The sequence below is a fragment of the Chelonia mydas genome, chromosome 4 (assembly GCF_015237465.2).
Source record: "Chelonia mydas isolate rCheMyd1 chromosome 4, rCheMyd1.pri.v2, whole genome shotgun sequence".
In the NCBI taxonomy this organism is placed as follows: Eukaryota; Metazoa; Chordata; order Testudines; family Cheloniidae; genus Chelonia; species Chelonia mydas.
In genome coordinates, this window is record NC_057852.1 from 121,369,016 (window position 1) to 121,388,875 (window position 19,860).

The 19,860-nt window shown below is 39.9% G+C and overlaps 1 protein-coding gene across 4 annotated transcripts in view; it reads right to left on the reverse strand.

Annotated features, from left to right (window-relative positions):
- Positions 1–19,860, reverse strand: part of HTT (huntingtin) — a 189,157-nt gene that overhangs the window by 132,554 nt on the left and 36,743 nt on the right. For all 4 annotated transcript variants that reach the window (XR_006290216.1, XR_005225237.2, XM_037898170.2 and 1 more), the window contains 8 exons: positions 14,586–14,709; positions 14,200–14,318; positions 12,855–12,966; positions 9,237–9,377; positions 4,057–4,215; positions 3,870–3,967; positions 1,243–1,382; positions 465–528 (listed from right to left, as the gene is read on the reverse strand). Coding sequence is in view for 2 of the 4 variants with exons in the window: in XM_037898170.2 (XP_037754098.1) it covers positions 465–528; positions 1,243–1,382; positions 3,870–3,967; positions 4,057–4,215; positions 9,237–9,377; positions 12,855–12,966; positions 14,200–14,318; positions 14,586–14,709 (957 nt within the window). In the remaining 2 variants the exon portion in view is untranslated. The remainder of the gene's footprint in view (positions 1–464; positions 529–1,242; positions 1,383–3,869; positions 3,968–4,056; positions 4,216–9,236; positions 9,378–12,854; positions 12,967–14,199; positions 14,319–14,585; positions 14,710–19,860) is intronic.

The following is a 19,860-nucleotide window of genomic DNA, read 5'->3' on the forward strand; positions in this document are numbered from 1 at the left end:
CAGCCCTGGAGCACCCTCCTGCACCTCAAATGCCTCATCCCCAGCCCCACCCCAGAGCCCGCAGCCCCAGGCAAAGCCCTCACCCACTGCACCCAACCCTCTGCCCCAGCCCCATGCCAGAGCCCGCACTCCAACCCTCTGTTCCAGCCCTGAGCCCCTCATCCCTGGCCCCACCCCAGACCCTACACCCAACCCTCTGCCCCAGCCCTGAGCCCCTCATCCCTGGCCCCAACCAAGAGCGCACACCCCCAGCCAGAGCCCTCACATCCCTGCACTCCCACCCTCTGCCCCAGCCCTGAGCCCCTTCCTACACCCCGAACCCTTCGGCCCCACCCCCACCACATGAATTTTGTTATGTGCACCAATATGGAGGTGGTGTGTCACACATCACCTCCATATCGGCGCACATAACAAAATTCATTCCGGATATGGGTGGAAAAATTAGAGGGAACAATGTTTCTTACCCCAGTATAATGATGAACACCTCTGTGCAAGTTGTCTGCTTTTCCTTCCAAAAAGCTGACTAATCTTAATAGGTAAAACGGACAAAGGCAGACCACGTTACTAACCATCATTAAAGTCACAAGAATTTTTCTTAAGTATTACACAGTGTAATTAATTTTTAAAAGAATTAAAATTTACTTTTATTAATTTAGGCAAAAAAGTCAGAATTAGCACATTTTAGTTAATCTGTTTCAAGAGACAATATATTGAAACAACATTCTAAAGTTTCCAACATGCTGAACTAGGGCAATTTTTTATTAATTTATTTTTTAAAATAAGACTTCTATCTCAAAAAGCCTTTGGAGAGTAAGGGGATGTAAAAGCAAAGGCATAAGTGCAGTATTATTTACCCAAACAGTGTTTTGGAATAAGTGAAAAGTGGGAAATAGTTGACAAAAGACTAACAGAAGGCGCTTAAAAATTGTGCTGCATATCTGGGACTCCAATAGATTTCACAGGAGTCCCCAAGTTAGTTTGAACACTGGGTCATATCTATCTGTTCACAGTTTCTTAGAAGACAGATTCAAGCAGATTAAAAGAACACACAGAAGTTGCTAATGTGCCCAATCCTGTAATCTCTGATGTTAATGGCAGCTTTCTTGTCAGTCTTGAGGATTTGTTTTATAAGAGGTTCATTAATTTTTCAAGCTATTGAAACTTCAATTCACAAGCTAGGTCCCCCATACAAGGTACTGTATGCACAGCCACAATACAACTTATTGAAATATGCACACTTACCGGAAATCTATCTCAGCAAGAGTTTCCAGAAGCTCTGTCCTTACTAGCCAATAAGAACTATTTTTCAGAGTAAGGAGGTCGATGATTAACTGTAAACCTAGTTCACTATAACAGCTACTGCACAAGCTCATGATGCAATGCTAAAAAGGAAGAAACAAGTTTTTAATTATTATGCTACCTTTTATTGATTTAGAGAGAGTCTCTTCTTGCACAAACTTTGTGCTTACACATATAAAAACCTAAAACCAATCTATTGCTAAAACTCTAAGGAAACTGTTAAGCAAACTAGAATTAAGAATTATTTTTACATTTTAATTAAAACACTCATATTATTGTAGGTTTCATGAAACTTGAAAAATCTGTTTTTGTGGCCTAAATGTACCCTATCTCAAAAAACATGGGAATAACAGAAGGGATCCAGAGATGTATGATGAAAATGGTTCAAAGAATGAACAAACTTAGATACGAAGAGAGTGAAAAGGCTGGGAACGTTTAGCTCTCAAAAGAGACAAATAAGAGTCAGTGTGGCAGAGGTATTAAAATAAAATAAAAGCCTCTACAGGGGCTCGGCACGGAGCTTAGTCAGCTGCTAGGAAAGTCTGAAGGCTCCAAACTCTGGCAAGAGACCTCAAGGCTCAGCAGGACAGGACCTGAGGGGCCACGGTCTATAGGGCTTGAGGGTTACCTCTAACTACTCAAGAACCTCTTCCCTAGTGAAGTGATTCCTCCGGGGAGGGTGGGGGCGCGCACGTGCAGGAGTAATAGTAAATTTAAATGTCAAAGCAAGAGACTGAGTCATACCTCCTTGGTTTTATCCCCAGTTATGCGCTGACTCACTAGGTGTTCTTGGGCAAGTCATGTAAACTTTCTGGATTCTTCTACCTCTATGCCTCACTTTACCTGTCTACGAAAGTACTGTAATATACTTCTCTCTGAGAATGAACAGCATAAGTAATTCAAAGCACTTTACAGCTAAAGGGAACTAAGTGTTATAATAGTAGAATATGCTTAATTGAGGACTATCCAAATTTAAGTGTCCAAAGTCACATCCAGCCATCCCTGCACCTCCCTAAATTTTCCTGTTTTAAAAGACTCTACACCACACTTTGAGCAACACTGCCTAAATTTAAAATGGGGAATGCCACTGGAACCAGTAAATCTCTAAAAAATAGAATGAATTTTAAGTGCAATCACTGTATACATACACACACAAAAACATCATGGATTACCGGGTAAAGAGCCCAGCTTCCATAAAATGTGAACATTTTCACACATTTAAACTACTACATTTCATTGACCAGAGTTCCTCTCCTCCAATTCCATCCTAGACACTTTCCAGTGTGACTTCTTGTGCTCCAATTAAACTGCTCTCGCCAAAGTCTAGTGACCTCTGCTTAGCCAAAGCTCCAAATCAGTAATCCAACCTCATTTTCCTTGATCTGTCAGCCACCTTCAACACAGGGAACCATACTCCTATTCTTGAAATCTTGTCCTCCCTTGGCTTCTGTGATTCTGCCCTCTCCAGATTCTCCTACCTCTCTAATCATTCCATCAGTGTATCATTGCTCCTCTACAACTTTCTGTGAGGGTTCCAAAAAGTCTTTGTACTCTTCCTCTTCTCCCTCCACACCTTATTGCTAGGTAATCAGACCCACAAACACATATTCAACTACCATCTCTATGCTGACGACTTAGAAATTACCTCTACTCCAGACCTGTCGCCGTCTGTCTAACCTAAAATTTCTGCTTGTCTGATTTTTCTTCATTGGTGTCTAGCCATCAACTCAAGCTCAACATGGTTTAAATAGAGCTCTTAATCTTTCCCCACCAACGTGGGGATTATCTTTGACTCTGATCTCTCTCTCTCTCTAGGTCCCCATATCCAGGGTATGTATAAATGTTGCAGAATCTTCTGCATAGCATCTCTAAGCTAGGACCTGTCCTATCCATCCACACAGCTAAAACTCTGCTCTCATCATCTCGCTTACTGCAATGTCCCTTTCACTGGCCCTGACAAATGCAATCTTGTGCCACTTATATTCATTTAGAATGCTGCTGCAAAGATCATTCTTCTGACTTGCCACTTTAACCATATCACCCCTCTCTTTTAATCCCTAAGATGGTTTCCCCCTTTTTAGTGCATCAAACATAAGTTGCTTGTCTTGACTTCCAAGACTCTCCACAATCTTTCTTTCACTACCAAATGTTAACTCCCACCTATTATCAACCAACTAATCATGTCAGCCTCCACTGCCCACTTACTAAAAAATTTTTTCTTATGTTGTCCCTCATGCTTGGGAGCAGCTCCCAGTGAACCCCTACAAAGCTCTCTCATTATCCTCTGAATTCTCCTTGACTATGATGCTTACAAAAAATTGGAGAATGATTAGGCCACTGGGTGCATTAATAACTACTGCCTATCATGCTAAGCAAAATTATTTCCTTGTATTCTTCCATCAGTCTGTATCCATGTGCTTTCTCCTCTCAGACTTTGACTGTACGCTCTTTGGGGCTGGGACCATCTTTTCGTTCTGTGTTTTTACAGCACCTAGCACAACAGAACCCTGGTCCATGACAAGGGCTCTATGGTAATATAAACAAAAAATAACAATAGAAATTTTGTTTACCCTCACAGCTGCACAAGCCAGTTTGCATGTAACTGAGGATTCATCTTTCAGAGTTTTCTGTAAGAGAGGTATACAGTCTACCAGAGAAAAGAGATTTCCTGAAAGAAAGAAAGAATAATGAAACAATAAGGGCAATGTTTTCACTACATGCACCAAAACAACCCCCTAAAAATAACTCAACTGTTACCTGTTGAACTTCTGACATTTGCTAGCCAGTTTTCCACATCAAACCGTGATTTATTGAGAATGGAGTAGACAATGGTTCCACAGAGAATGGCAGTAGCTCCTCTAATCTGGGGATCTCCATGATCAATATAGTTCAAAACATCCGATACATACTGCTCTTCTGAGAAAACAAGTTACAACAACTACTTTATTTTAAAAATATTAGTTCTAGGATTTAACAAGCCTTCTACTGACATTGCTTACAAAGAATGTAAAATAGACTGCATTAAATCAGCTATAATAAACGAGGCACAAAGCTTCATCAAAAACAAATAAAATGAAAGCATCATCCAAGCATGCACTAAACTCATAATGAAGCAGCAGTTTTAGAATGATACTTGTAGCCCAATTAATATCTAACATAGTATAGAACAGGTATTGTGTTAGAAGACCACTCGAACAATTTATTCCATGACTAGGAATCTTAAAAAAAACCCACCTAATCTTGATTTAAAGAAAAAATTATGTATATAAAATATATAAAAATCTAGTTCAACTAGAAGTTATTGGATCTGATACAAGAATTACTTGGTGAAGTTCTATGCTCTGCATTATGCAGGAGGTCAGACTAAATGGTCAGAATGGGCCCCTCAGACTTAAAATCTATGAATATTTTGTCCTTGCAGGATCTAGTAGAAGAGTCCTTGCTCTTCTCCACCTCCAATCCTATAATATTCTAGCATGGCTGTAAGCATTACCACCACCAAACCTTCAAAGGACTGCTTTTAAATCTTCATAGTGAAGAATTTTGTTTTTTTAATATAGATATGAGATACACCAGTTTACTAAATTATTAATTTCTTCCCCCATTTATCTTTCAATTTCACATAAACTTTCTAACCAAATGCAAAAGTTTGTTCCATACTAGGCCTGCAAGTACAAACAAGGTTTAACAAATACTGTAATTACTATCTGATTCTACTGTAACAACCCAGCACCAAAAGTCAGACAGACACACACACACACACACATCAATATTCCAAGTAGAAGCCAATAGCAACAAGTATCTTCAAGAGCTAAGTGGTTAATGCCAGAGCTGGGAGAAATTTTTCATTCAAAACAGTTTTTCAGTGAAAAATGACTTTTCCCATCAAAACAACAATTTTCATTGGAAACATCCATTTCTGACAGAAAAATTCAGGTTTTTCATCAAAAATGAAAACTTCAAAAAACAAAAGTTATTTGGATTTCCATTGTTTGAAAATTTCATTTTTTTCCCTGAAAACTGATAACTTTTGTTTTTGATTAACATCTGAAATTCCGTAGAATTTTTTTTTAATTAAAATTAATATTTTCATGGAAAATTTTTTTGCGGGGAAATAAATGCTTCATGCCTAGTTCTAGTTAAAGTATTCCTGAAAGATGGCCTCCAAAAGTTTTACTGAAAAATGCCATGTAAGAGAATGAGATACCCCCCACCCTCCACTGTTCCTTAGACAATCTTGTCAACTGCTGGAAATGGCCCACCTTGATTATCTCTACAAAAGGGTCCGCACCGTCGTCGTCCCCCCACCCCCTGCTCTCCTGCTGCTAATAGCTCACCTTCAGTGATCACTCATTACAGTGTGTATGGTAATACCCATTGTTTCATGTTCCCTATGTATATAAATCTCCCCACTGTATTTTCCACTGAATGCATCCGATGAAGTGAGCTGTAGCTCACAAAAGCTTATGCTCAAATAAATTGGTTAGTCTCTAAGGTGCCACAAGTACTCCTTTTCTTTTTGCGGATACAGACTAACACAGCTGCTACTCTGAAACCTGTATAGCGTGTGCTGCAACATTTCCACTTGGTTTTCCTTGTCTGCTCTTCCTGGACTTATGTCAAACTTAACGTTTTCTGATTATTTTTATTTATTTATTTTTAAAACAGCAGACTAGCAAATACACCATATTGGCAGAAAATAGTTCTGCAACATCCAATTACATGTTTTGATCTAGTTTCTGGGTCGTAATCCGGTTTACCCACAGACTTGCATCAAGATAGTTTTGCCATCATAACATGACGTTATCACAGACAGGATGTGATGGGAACTCTTGAGTAATTTTATACCATAAATTGGGTACTCTGGGTAATCAGTTTGCATCACAGGGTCTTCACAATAATTGCAGAGGTCCTTCCTAACTATGGCAGAGTAAGCTTTTAATGGCTCCTGACAGAGGGAAGTTGATTAAGGCCTTTAAATCCTATCACAGTAAGTGTTAAACAAAAAATAGTAAAAATGTTCAAGACCAAGTGCTGTGCAAATGCAGCAGTTCTTCAAATTTAAGTAAAGCTGCTATTTAGAAACCCACTACCCAACTACAAAGATACCTAAAAAGCACCAACCTGGATTTTTTTTTAAAAATCATATCCATAAGTTTCAGGTCATTGTGATTTAAAGTTAAGTTATAAAGCCCTTTAGTGAGCAAATTAAGATGTTTGGTTAGATTATTGCTAATACCATAAATTAAAGAAACCAAAGAGGGTTCAAAGCCCTTTTTGAGAGCAGCCTCCAGTTTTCTATCTGTGGGCTCTTCAGGGAAGAACTCACCTTCTGAGGGAATAACCTTATCCCTGGAGAGGGACATAACAGCAACATCGACCTCAGCAATACAGCCCTTTGGTTCCTGAATGTTATATAGTCCTAAGGTTGCTCTTGTTAACATGCTGGCCCTTATCAGGCTTGTTCCATTCATCCCTAATCACTTCCTCAAAGGAGGAGCAAAGGGGTACTGCAGCATCAGGGGAGGATTTTGAAACAGAGAAATTTACTCTGAGACTTACTCACTGGAGCCTACTCGGGTTTCATAGCCAGACAGCTCACTTTCCTCAGTGGAGGAGAGCTGGCAGGCAAAAGGAAGACTCCCCTCTCCTGTATTTTTTGTGCTTTGTCTTTCCCATTTTAGCTTTTCACATTTTTTTTTGTTTAACCTTTTTGCACACACTTCGAGAGCATAGAAGTTCTGATGCAGCTTTGGTGAGGCCTTTTGCAGCTTACCTTCCCCTAGGGCCTGGAACCCTCTTCAGCAGTCTGTCTCAGAATCCTCGGCCACAGGGTCCCATTCCCCCTGGGATAGGGGAGGGATGTAACTCATTGTCTGGTTGGAAGGGGCTGATTAGAAGCCCGGTTTCTTTCCGCAGGGTGCTCAGGACCCACTTGGAAAGGGGGGGGGGGGATTTATGGCCCCATGGACTTCCCTTCTTTCTTCTGCTGAGGTCCCCTCGGACTTACCCCGAATCAAGTGGCCAGGATCCTTGCTTTTGGAACCTCTCCCTGCTCTGCACTGGGGTTCCTGATCCATTTTTCCCCAGCTGGAGTTACAGCTGCCTCAGTGGGTAGGGACCTATCCGACTCATTGCCCCAAGACCTAACGGAGTTAGGGGTGGACGGCTGGGTGCAGGCTCAGCACAACTCTTATCTGCTGAGCCTGGGAAGGCTACCTCACATATAGAGCACTGCCTGGATTTGCTCTAGTGCTTTTGCCGCTGCGCCTCCATGCCTTTATGGGACAGAGGAGCCTTCACAGAGAAGCTGCAGTAGAGGCTCAGGGAGAATTGAGCCCACAGGAGGTTAACCAACCCAAGAAGGAGGAGGACAATGACTAAGGAGGAGGCACAGCTCTCCACTGCCCAAAAAACTGGGCAGTGAAGTTAAAATAGAAGGAATAAGGGAGGCGGCAAAAAAACCCCACCATTGTCTGTTGCTGCAGAGACAGACAGACAATCTGGTGACCAGACCACACAGCACCAGAACAGTGACCCTCCTCCATGAGCTACAGATAGAGGAGCGCAGCCCAGATACCCAGACAGAGAGAGACAGTAGGCTGCAGAAACAAACTTTTCAAAAAACGGAAATACCACAATTATGATCACCTAGTCTAACCTTCTGCATAACACCGGCCACAGAATTTCACTCAACTCCTGCATCAAACCCCTGACTTCTGGCTGGCTAGCGTATCTCTTTTAGAAAGACATCCTACCATGGTTTAAAACTTGAAGTGGAGCAGAATCCATGACGTCCCTAGGTAAGTCATTCCACTGATTAATTATACCCTTAAAAATCTGTATCCTATATTCTGTCTGAATTTGTGTAGTCTCAACTTTCAGCCATTGGATCTGGTTATTCTTTTGTCTCCCAGATTAAAGAGTCCAAAATCATCATCAGAAATCTTTTCCCCATGTAGGTACTTAGACTATGATCAAGTCACCTAACCCTTAAACTCCTCTTTGATAAACTAAATAGACTGAGCTTAAAGTCTTTCACTATAAGGCACATTTTCCAGATCTCACATATTTCTTGTAGGTCTTTTCTGATCCCTTTCTAATTTTTCAGCATCCTTTCTTAAATTGTAGATAGCATTTTAAGTAATGGTCTCATTAACGCCACATACAGAGGTAATACCATTTGATATTTACATTTATACATCAAAGGATAGCATCAGCCCTCTTAGCCACTGCATCTTACTGGGAGCTCATTTTAAACTGGTTATCAACTAAGTCCCCTAACTTCTTTGCAGAGTCACTATTTTTGCAGGATAATCTCCCATCGTAAGTCTGATCTATATTCTTTGTTCCTAGACATATAATTTTGCACTGGGTATAGTAATGGTGAGATCTAAAATAGGATTCCTGAAGCGTAACACTAAGGCTTGGTCGACACTTAGAAAAATTAAAACCTGTTAAAAACCCTAGACCATTTGTAGAACACACTGCATCCACACAGACACACCAAATGGTTTACAAACAGTTGTGAAAGGGGCTGATCATTTAGAACAGATTACCATTAGCATATTCAAATCTGGTTAAACTAATTGGTTTAGTGCCAGCATAGCTTAGGACAAGCAGAGATGATTTAATTAGTTCTCCTGCTACTGTCCCATAGTGCACTGGTACTGCTGCAAATTCTCGGTGTTCATCGCTTCTCACAGTTAAGTTGGGAAATGTGGGCATTGTAACTGAAATAGTCTAAGACAGCAGTAGTGTGCACAGAGTAATACTTAAACTGATGTGACGTGGCTAGTATACGTGTACTGAGTGAGCTCTGTGTACCCTAAAGAACTGAACTGGTTTAGACAAGGATTCAATTATGTATTAAAAAGTCAACAAGTTAAAATGTTTCGCAAAAAAGAGTAGGGAACTGTAATATAACCTCAACATACCATACTCTTCTCCCATGGTTTCAAGAGGTGTCTTATACAGTTTGCTGAAGAAAGATTCAGGATGAAGGGCAACAGCTGCTCCAACACAGCTTACTGCCAACGCTTTTACACTGACCCTCACATCCCTATCAGGAACTAAAGCTGTAAAAAAGAAAAAAAAATGTTGAACATAAGTAACTACTTTCAATTATTAAAGAGCAAAATTAATATCCTGTTACAACTTAACCTGGACAAATACTATTGACGAGGTATAATGCAGACCCAATAATTGCATCTAATTATTAGCATCATTTATACAGCACTTCCTTCCTAAAAAATTTCCAATTGCTAAACATTAGTTTTCTCCGTTCACTGAGAATGTGGGAGCTGCATTAGCAGTGCACAATATTAGATAGTTTAGGACAGGAAAGAATATATCAAATTCTAGTGTGACACGCTTATCTAAGTTTTAAAACTACAGCTATCCCCACTGCAGAAGCAGACAAAAATCCATGTAAAAAGAAGGAATGGGCATACTACGCCAGAAAGCGTTTTTGAAAATAGCTCCCTGACATTTTATTGCAGCATGGTGCATTCCAAAGGCAAAATAATTGCTTTTTCAAAATACAGTATTCTAGATTATCTAAACTGTGTTAATTTGTACAGGAAATTAAGAAACCCATAAGAATTTTTATTAAAGGCATAAAAATGAAAGAATGTCTGCTTGTCACTCAAGCCTGTAATTTGGGCACCATCTCTCTTTAGGTGCTCCCATCCAATCTATATCTAAATACTGCTGATTCTTTCTGCACAACTTCTCTCAAATATGGTCTCTCTTATCCAGCCAAGCAACTAAAACACTAGTCAAAGCTCTCATCTCGTCTCTGGCCTTGACAAATGCAATCTTTCCCCACTCATATCCATTCAGAATGCTGCTACAAAGATCATTTTCCTAGACTGTTCGCTTTGACCAGGTCACCCCTCTTTGAATCCCGTCATTAGCTCTCTTCTCCATCTCCTCAAACAAACTGTTTTAATTCACTTTCAAGGCCTTCCACTATCAATATACACACTACCTATCATCTCTCACTTGCTATCGAGCCGTCGATGCTCACTTTCAATCAGCTCATGATGCCAGCCTGTGCTGTTCACGTGTTAAATTTTCAAACAAGAACTGCTGTGCTTTCTCCCATGCTGCCCTACACACTTGGGAGTTCCTTCTCATAAGCATCTGCAAAGCTTTCTCATTATCCACCTCAAAACTCTCCTTTGCCGTGAAAACTTGACCAAAAAACCAAAAAAAAAAAAACCCCCAAAAAATTTGACAATGGTTAGGTTTGTTACCAGGGACCACTTGTGCGCAGGGACCACTACATGTCATGCTGACAAGTTATATCTCAACTTTTCCAGGTACTTCCATGTCTGTCTGTATCCATCTGGTATCTCTTGTCATATACTTGGTCTGTAAGGTCATTGGGGCAGGGACCGCCATTTTGTTCTGAGTTAGTACAGCACCCAACCACATTGAAGTCCTGGTCCATGACTAGGGCTCCTAAGTGCTATGGTAATGTAAATAGTAATAATAGTAAGCAAATGTGGGTGAGGAAAGATTCCTTTTGCCTTTGTTAGTATTCTTACATTCTGAGGTCAAGCAGACAAGAGCTCAAGAATGAGGAAAAACAAATCAGTCACTCAGGTCTAACACAGCCACATCCAACTGAAACTGTAAGGAGAATTTCCACTGGGCAGAAATTATTTACCCAAATTGGAATGTGACTGGGACAGTGAGGTTGAGAAACTCTCCTACCCTTGCAGAAGTGCTACGGAGGTTTTACTATCCACAAATGATCAGGAATTGTGTGCGCTACATCTCATCTGAAAGAGGGCACCTCTAAAAACATTCCTCATATAATGCTGGGGTATTGATTTAGGTTCTGACAGAGAGCAGAGTGGTACAAGTGATTATTAATAAGGCTAAGATTTTATCACAGATACTTTTAGTAAAAATCACAGACAGGTCACGTGCAATAAAGAAAAATTCATGGAAGCCTGTGACCTGTCCTTGACTTTTACTAAAAATATCCATGATAAAATGGGAAGGGGTGGGCAGATGCCAGGTGGCTGGAAGCTCCAGGCCCCCACACCACCACCTGCAGCTGGGAGCTGCAGGGTTCCCTCTACCCCCACGGTGGTGGGGAGTCACTGGGGTCCCCCCTATGACCAGCGGCAGAAGCCGCTGGGGAGCCGCAGGGGTCCCCCATTCTGCTGCTGGTGTCCCGCATGCCGCCGCCGGCATCCGGGGAGCTGCAGGATATGTTCCCTGCCTGCGGCAGCTGGGAGCTTGGGGGCACCACTGCCCTAGGTGGCAGGGGACCTCACAGCTCCCTGTTGTTGTGAGAGGCTGCTGGACCCTGCAGCTCCCAGCCGCCAGGGCTGAAGTCACAGAGGTCTTTGGAAGTCACGGATTCTGTGACTTCCATGACTAAATCATAGCCTTAATCATTAATGTTTATAGCCACAACTAGATTATAAGCTTTTCAGGACAGGAGCTAGGTCTTATTTCTGGGAGTCCCATAGGATGCTCAAGAACAAAATGAAAATAAGGTACCCCTCATGAACCAGGTCCTCCCAGGCAGAACATAGGAGGAAGGTCTGGGTTTTTTTTTGTTTTGTTTTGTTTTTGTTTTTGTTTTTTTTTTTTAAGTACAAAGGTATGGAAATCAAGAGCCTGGGAAATGGTACTTAGATTTGCCAAAGACAGTGTGTGACTTTGGGTGAATCACTTCAGCCTCATATCACTCTTTTGATGTAAGTATGCTGATTTCACAGATGCATAAACCAGCTGTTTATTTCTAGAGTGCTTTGATATCTTGTGAGGAGAGTTGCTATAAATTATAAACACCGCCTCCTAGAACAACAGAACAACCTAGGTTTTCCTTGAAGACTTCCCCTTCCAGTCTCCACACTAAGCTTATAAGAGAACTTATGAGAACACAGCTGACAGTAGTATAGCAAGTAACAAAGGTGGGGGGAGGATGGTGACTTCACTGATAGCAGGCAGTTCCACTCCTGCTGATGGCTCTGGTACAAGACAGAAAAATCCATTTCCTTCGCCTATGCAACAGCAGTCTAAGCAAGCTCCACCTCCTTGTTTCTAGTTGCTTTTACTAGTATCCCAGGCTTAACTATGCTACACAAAATCTAGACACTCATGTAAACCACTGGTAAAATGGAGGAGCTCCTGGCATCATCATTATCATCATGACTGCCAGCTCCCCACTGATTACAGTTCAAGAATTGCCATCTTAAGGAGGAGTTAAAACAAGTTATCTGGTTATTTTACCATTTAAAATATCCTTTAAAATACTTTTTTTTTAACGTAATATTTGACTAGCAAGTTTACAGTAATATAATAATTTTATCAGGAACGAGCAGGTCAAAACTAGGTTCAGCAATTATGAAATAGGCTAGAAATCCTTTCAAAGCTCTTTACAAGCGGCTGTCATACTTTGAAGTCCTGTCATGAAAAAACAATACACTCAGCCGATGAAGAGCTGTCAAACAACTAGATAAAGTGATCACACTGTTTTGTATATTGAGGCAGACAATAAGCCATCACTGTTTTTGAGAGCAACTTACCACCTTTCTCCCCAGTAAGTAGAAAAGAAGCAGACAAGAGACGAACACAGTGAACCAGAGGAGCAGAATTTCCATCTGTGTAGTGACCTATATCTCCCTTTATTCTGGAAGGCTGTTACAAAAAGCAAATCACAGGTCTTATGTATGCTTTTAAGATTACGTTTAAATTAAAAAATCATAAAAGGGAACACAATTTAGAAACATTAAGTAATAAACAAGGATCCTATAAATCTATTTGCCATGGAAAAAAACACAGAATTTGCATTTTTACAGAGATTCTTTAATTTATATTTTTTGAAAAAAATAGAATCATATACAGTAGCATAATCAGGGAAATGGGAAGGGCTTGGGCTGCCAGCTTAAAAATTGTGAATATATCCATTAAACATTGTGTTCAACTGACACCTATTTATATTGCGGCTACGGAAATTAAAGTTCAGCATTTTATTTTAAACCTGGAAAAACATGGATTTTATGGGAGGCAGGGCTTTAATCAGAGAATTTTGATTTTTTTATCACTAAAAACTAGGATCCCTGGTAATAAATCAGAGGCACATTAAATACATCTTCTGTGAGAATGCCCTAAAACCAAATATTTTGCAAAGATGCCACCACCAGCACTAGAATTGTTCTTATTTCACAATGAAAACTATAATATGACAGTTCAGGTAGATTGTTATTTATCTAGACTTGCTGTTTGACAAAAGACTGTCCAGGAGACTCCTTCGACTACAAAGTTATGCTTTCTGGAAACATAATATGGAAAGCCAGCTCAAGATTAACACCCTTCTGGAAGCTGCCAAATTTGTTTTATCATCTTAAACTGACCAAGCATCTGGCATACTTTTTCAGTATTGGGGATTAATTTTTTTTTTCCATATAAAACTCATTGCATTCAACTTGAACTCCTTGGAAGTTCTTTGTTGTATATGTTCATCGCAGATGGTGGTCAGCTCAATGATATTTGAGCATCTCCTCTTTGCTACTCTTCATGCACACAGCAAGGGGGAGTTCTTTTTCTCTCTACAGTTTTAACACCCTTAATTGCATGACTTGTCTATTTATGTTTGCCTAATAGTATACCATCTTTTGTATAAGTAAGTTGTCAAGATAGTGTATTTATGTGATCTAGGAAGTTTTAATTACAAGTTAGAAAGTTGATGACTGAAATGCACTTTTTTTAAGCTGGGACATACACTGTAAAGTATACCAACTATTGTACATATTACCAAATTATCTGCTTATAATGCAGAATTCCACTGGTTCTGTTTCATGTATGCTTGTTTTGAAAATTTAACAAACACCTAACTTAAAAACCCACCTCGAGTGAGAGAATGTGTCTTACCTTATTTTCATGATCACCAGATTCTACTGCTTCTTCTTTTGCCATCAATCTATCTACACTGCTGTCAGAAGGCTGCCTGCTATGGCCCATGTTTTTCAATACGTGTGGGTGCTGAAGGGCTTCAGAAAAAAGCAATACATAGCACATTTAAGATGTAAATTAACATAAACGCAAATCACAGACTTTTAACTGAAGTTTATTGCCAAACAGTTAAAAAAAAAGTAGCCTTGAACTAACTAGTAAAATACGAAGATTCATCTTATACTTTTATCAGAATGTTCTTATATTTGTTTCTGGTAGACATAAAACAGGTAATCAGTCCTGCTGGAAATCAGATGAAAGATGCTACTATTTTTGTAGTTGATTTTTCCTATTTATCAACATACCAAGGGAAGAATTTCTGAAAGGATCTGAGGATTCATCATGGAGAACATTTGCAGCTTCATCTTCCTCATCTTGCAGCTGTCCAATCTGCATTCCAGAATACTGGCTTTCAGTACCCTCTAAAACCTAAGATAAACAAGAAGTGGACTTTTAGAGTAGACTAACTTTGAGTGCACAAGTCAGAGCACAAGTATGCAATGTTAATAATTCAGAACTAGTTCCAAGCCAAAGTCAGTCTGATGCATGTTAGCATGAGCGTGCAGCTACGTGCTAGCCCCACACTTCTCAGATTCCTCATTTTTTCAAGATGCAATTGTGATCTCGATAGCTCACAGGCCTGATTTAGATTGGAGCCTGCCTCTGTAGTACTGCTTGGGCCTTTCTCATTGGTGTGACGGAAACTGACCCTCCATCCCAGCTGCTATCAACCTCCACCACCCCCTTTTAAGGCCTCAACTTGACCTGAACAGTCCAGCTGCCAAACCCTCCAATGACCTCAGATGTAGTATGTGGGTAATGGAAATCTAGCCGTGATCCCACTGGGCACCATAAAACATAGCCTGGACCTCTTCAAGACATTCTCATTTTATCCCTTCATTCTAACTCAAATTCCAATGGAAATGAGTTGTTTTTTTAAAAAATCCAACCCCTGACACTAATGTTATGGACCTGCTGCTTATTTAATTAATGTAAAGAGACCACCACCAAAAAAGTAGCAAAACAACATTTCACAGCTATACTATCAGAAGGCAACTGTTAATTCCCTGGCTGCAAAATGCCATGTAAATCATTAAAGTGAAAGATAGCAATTAAGCTGTCAAGAAATTTTAGCTGCTTAGACTATGATATGCAAATAAATACACAAACAGTATGCTGACTGAGTCAGTTACCTTTAGCATTCCTATCATGCACTGGCCAGGAAACGACTATGGACAGTCTCTTGTCTTTAATTTATGAAAGTCTAAGATCCAACCATATAATTATGGAACAAATCTTTATCATTTAATAATATTTCTCCTTAAAATATTAAAAGGACCTGAAAAGGTCCTCTTCTGCATACAGCAAATCCCAGACTTACAAAAATTAAATAAGCATGCAGAAAGACGCAGTGACACCTCAACTCCCATTCCAACAACAAACTAGCTAGAAACACCCTTCACTGTTTTTATGACATCAACCCTCTATACAATGCAAATAAAAAGCAGCCTATAAATTTAAAAAAACAGTTAAGTCAGAAAGCATTTAAAATATCTAACAAAATACCAAATTAAAATGACATATCTTCAAGAGAAGAAGAGATAGCATTCTTGGATTTCATAATGGCAGGAAGCTGCACAAACAAAGACAACAGGCAGAAAAAGCCCACAGCCCAAAGGATAACAAATTTAACACAAAAAAGGCAAGCCTGGCACACCTGATCATATAGGATATAACCACTTTCAGAATTTTCACTCCACTTATTTGGATTTCAAAATCCTATTGGGTATATGTTTAGTCTAACTTCTCTCTTTACTTGTCTAAACCTATAAGAGATTTAGATTTATACACTAATACTCTGCTTTATTATTTCCATGGTTAAAAATTTGTTAAAAATAAACAAATACAAAATATTATATAATAAAATAATACAAATAGACAAAGATTAAAATATTTTTAAAGGCCAAATCATTAATGTGTGTTTAAAATAAATATTTTTGAACAGTAATTGTGAAGCAGTTTCTCTTTTGCTTACCTGCCAAAACTCAAGTTCAGTGTTCCACACTTCCCGGGGGAAAGCTTATGACAATGTAGGAAGTACGATTTTAGATAACTGTGTTTTGATTAGCTGTTGCAGAGAAGATTCCAAACCCTGAACTCAAGTTTCGGCAGATAAATAAAAACTTTTTCAAACACTGGTTTTTAAAATGCATTTGTATTTTACACTATGGTTTCACAATAAAAGTGACTAGAAATGGCATTGTAGGGTTCCATAATGACTGAACATGATTTCCAAAGCAAATGGAAACCGCAATAAGATTCACCAGGACAAATTCTAACTTCAGTTACATTTGTTGCAATACCATCATCAAATTCTGTTCAGAATGAATTTACATGTATTGAATTAAATATCTGAATATTAAGCAATTTGTTTGCTTCATGAAAATTCCAGTTAGTTTTTCATGAAATTTTAATAAAGCTTAATAATTGTTATAATGATCATTTTCAGAGACTGAATGTGATCTGCAACTATAAGCTCTTCACTCTTAATTGCCCATTTAATTAAAGGTCATTTTCACTGGGTTTGAATTGGAGCTGCTTAGTTATGATTTGTAGTTCAAGCATTTTAATGCACACATCAGCTATTTACCCAAGTATTTATGACTGCATCTAAAATGGTTAACTCTTAACCTGTTTGCTGAATACCAGGTGACTTCTGGGTATTTCCAAGTTCATTGTTTAAATAATTATCAACTTACAGTACAAGATGCCTTTCAGAGGCACTTTATATATGTATTAAGCATCACTAAACCTCACCGAAGATGGTATGTACTGGATTTCCCAAGCAGGTACAGCAACTCCTCACTTAACGTCGTCCCAGTTAACATTGTTTCGTTGTTACATTGCTGATCAATTAGGGAACATGCTCGTTTAAAGTTGTGCAATGCTCCCTTATAAAGTTGTTTGGCAGCCATCTGCTTTGTCCACTGCTTGCAGAAAGAGCAGCCAGTTGAAGGTAGTTGGTGGGGGTTTGGAAACAGGGTGGACCCCCCATCAGCTCCCTGCTCCCCTAAGTTCCCTGTGCAGCAGCCTATCAATTGCCAGGCAATTCAGCCGTCCCTCCCGCACACTGTGTGTGCTGCTCCTATCCTCTGCCTTGGAGCTGTTCCCAGGAGCCTCCTGCTTGCTGGGGGGGGCGGGGGGGGGCAGGAGGGAGAGCGAGGGGAGAAGGGTGCTAATGTCAGGGTGTCCCTCTCCTCCCCCCCACTCCTTTACCCCATCTCCACAGAGTGGGGGGGGGGGGGGAGAGAACAGGGCTCAGGATGGAGGGAGCTTGCTGGCAGTAGCAGCTGTCTCAACTTGCTGTTCTTCTTAAAAAGACAGTGTACTTAGAAAGGGATCAGCATTCTTAAAGGGGCAATGCTAGTCTCTCTCTCTCTCACACACACACACACACACACACACAGGGTGTGTGTGTCTCTCCGTCTCTTTCTGACATGCTGTCTACCCTCCCTCCATTCAGGCTGCCTTGTAGAGTGTGAGGCTACATTAACAACAATACGTTAACCCTTGAGGGTTCAGCCAGTGCTAGATCACCCTGGGAAACATCCCATCCTCTAATTTCACCTCCTCAACCAAGCTTCACAATCAATCATTGCTGCGTACAGTATTAAATTGTTTGTTTAAAACTTATACCGTGTATATGTGTGTGTGTGTCTGTATATGTACACATAAACAAATATTTTATATATATATATATAATATATACACACACACACACACACACACAAAAATATATGTGTGTGTGTGTACACATGTAAAATATAGTCTTTTGTCAGGCAAAAAAATTGTCCCTGAAACCTAAACCCCCCCCATTTACATTAATTCTTATGGGAAAATTGGATTCGCTTAACATCGTTTCGCTTAAAATAACATTTTTCAGGAACATAACTACAATATTAAGCAAGAAGTTACTGTACCAAGAAAATATGAAAGCTTTGATAATTTTAGATTGCAACTCATGTTGAAAAGAACTATGTACAACCTTGTGTGTCCAAACTTAACTGTTCATTTCCAGAGTTCACAATCCCAGTACATTAGAGCAATGGTTATGTGCTAAGCGAGCATACTAAACACTGAAAGGAGGAAATAAAAGATATGTAAGTGTTAAAAACTGCCAGTGAAGGATGTATCTGTAAAGTGTGATCATCCAGCTCAGCAAATTGGTACTTCTTCGTTAAGGCGGAATCTTGGGCTTTAGGATTTAAACTTTATTTAATTACTTAAGGATATCCTGTATTCTTCATCGCCTGAAGTTGTAAATCAAGACTGGGTATCTTTCTAAAAACTATGCTATAGCTCAAACAGAAATTACAGGCTTGATGCAGAAAGTACTCGGTGAGAGTCTATGGCCTATGTGATGCAGAAGGTCAGACTATGATCCTAATTGTCCTTTCTGGTCTTAATATTTATGAATTTAAAAAAGCTTAAGACTCCAGTCTTTATGATTGCAAAGATAACTGTCAAAATCTGAACAAGTCTAAACCAATGCAGTTATATTAGCCCAAACATGCAGACAGCCTGAAGCAACAGCTTTAAGGGAAGTGGGAACTCTCCAATTCTTCTGAATATAGTGTTCACTCTGAAGCTTGAGGATGACCACTTAAACATCAACAATGTTAACTATCTCACTACTAGGAGCTTCCAAGAAAGGAGAGGGTCAATCCTATTACCAAGATCTGTACTATCTACTGTGAACACCAGCTCATTTTTGCATCATGAGCATTTAAGTGCTGGTCAGAGTTTGAGAAAATATTACCATTCCTCTCCTACACAGTCTGACCCCACTTTTGTGCAAGAGTACCTGTTTGCCATACTTGTAAAATAACCATTTTTAAAAATAACTCAACAGGTCATTTATTCTTCCCACCTTATCTTCAATAAGTTCACAGAGCTGCTTTTAGGTCAAGCACTGACAACACATTTGGAAGCCTGAATTGAGGGTTGATATGCTACATATCTGCATTTGATTGTGTCATTTGCCAAATCCCTTGAAAAAAAACTTTTTTTAAAACAAAAACAAAAAAAAGCATTAGTGTCTTTTGAACTGTTCTTTTTCAACTACATGACATCTTCACCAAAAAGAGATGGACATGCTGAAATATCTGTAGAGTACACTACTGAATAAATGCTTGAAGCAAGCATAAAAGCATCAATATGTGGTATATATGAAATTATGCAATGTTCAAACGATATACACCTCTACCCCAATATAACACGAATTCGGATATAATGCGATAAAGCAGCGCTCTGGGGGGTGGGGCTGCGCACTCCAGCGGATCAGCACGTCAGCGTGTCTGGCTCCGACATGCTGCTCTGAGCAATGTGTTAAGACTGCAGGGCTGGTGCCAAGGGGTTGGATAAGGGGCAGAGGGTCTCGGGGGACGGTCAGGGGACAGGGAGCAAGGGGGGGTTGGATGGTTCAGAAGTTCTGGGGGCGGGGCGGTCAGGGGCATTGAATAGGGCATGGGAGTCCCAGGGGGCCTGTCGGGGATGTGGATAGGGGTTAGGGCAGTCAGG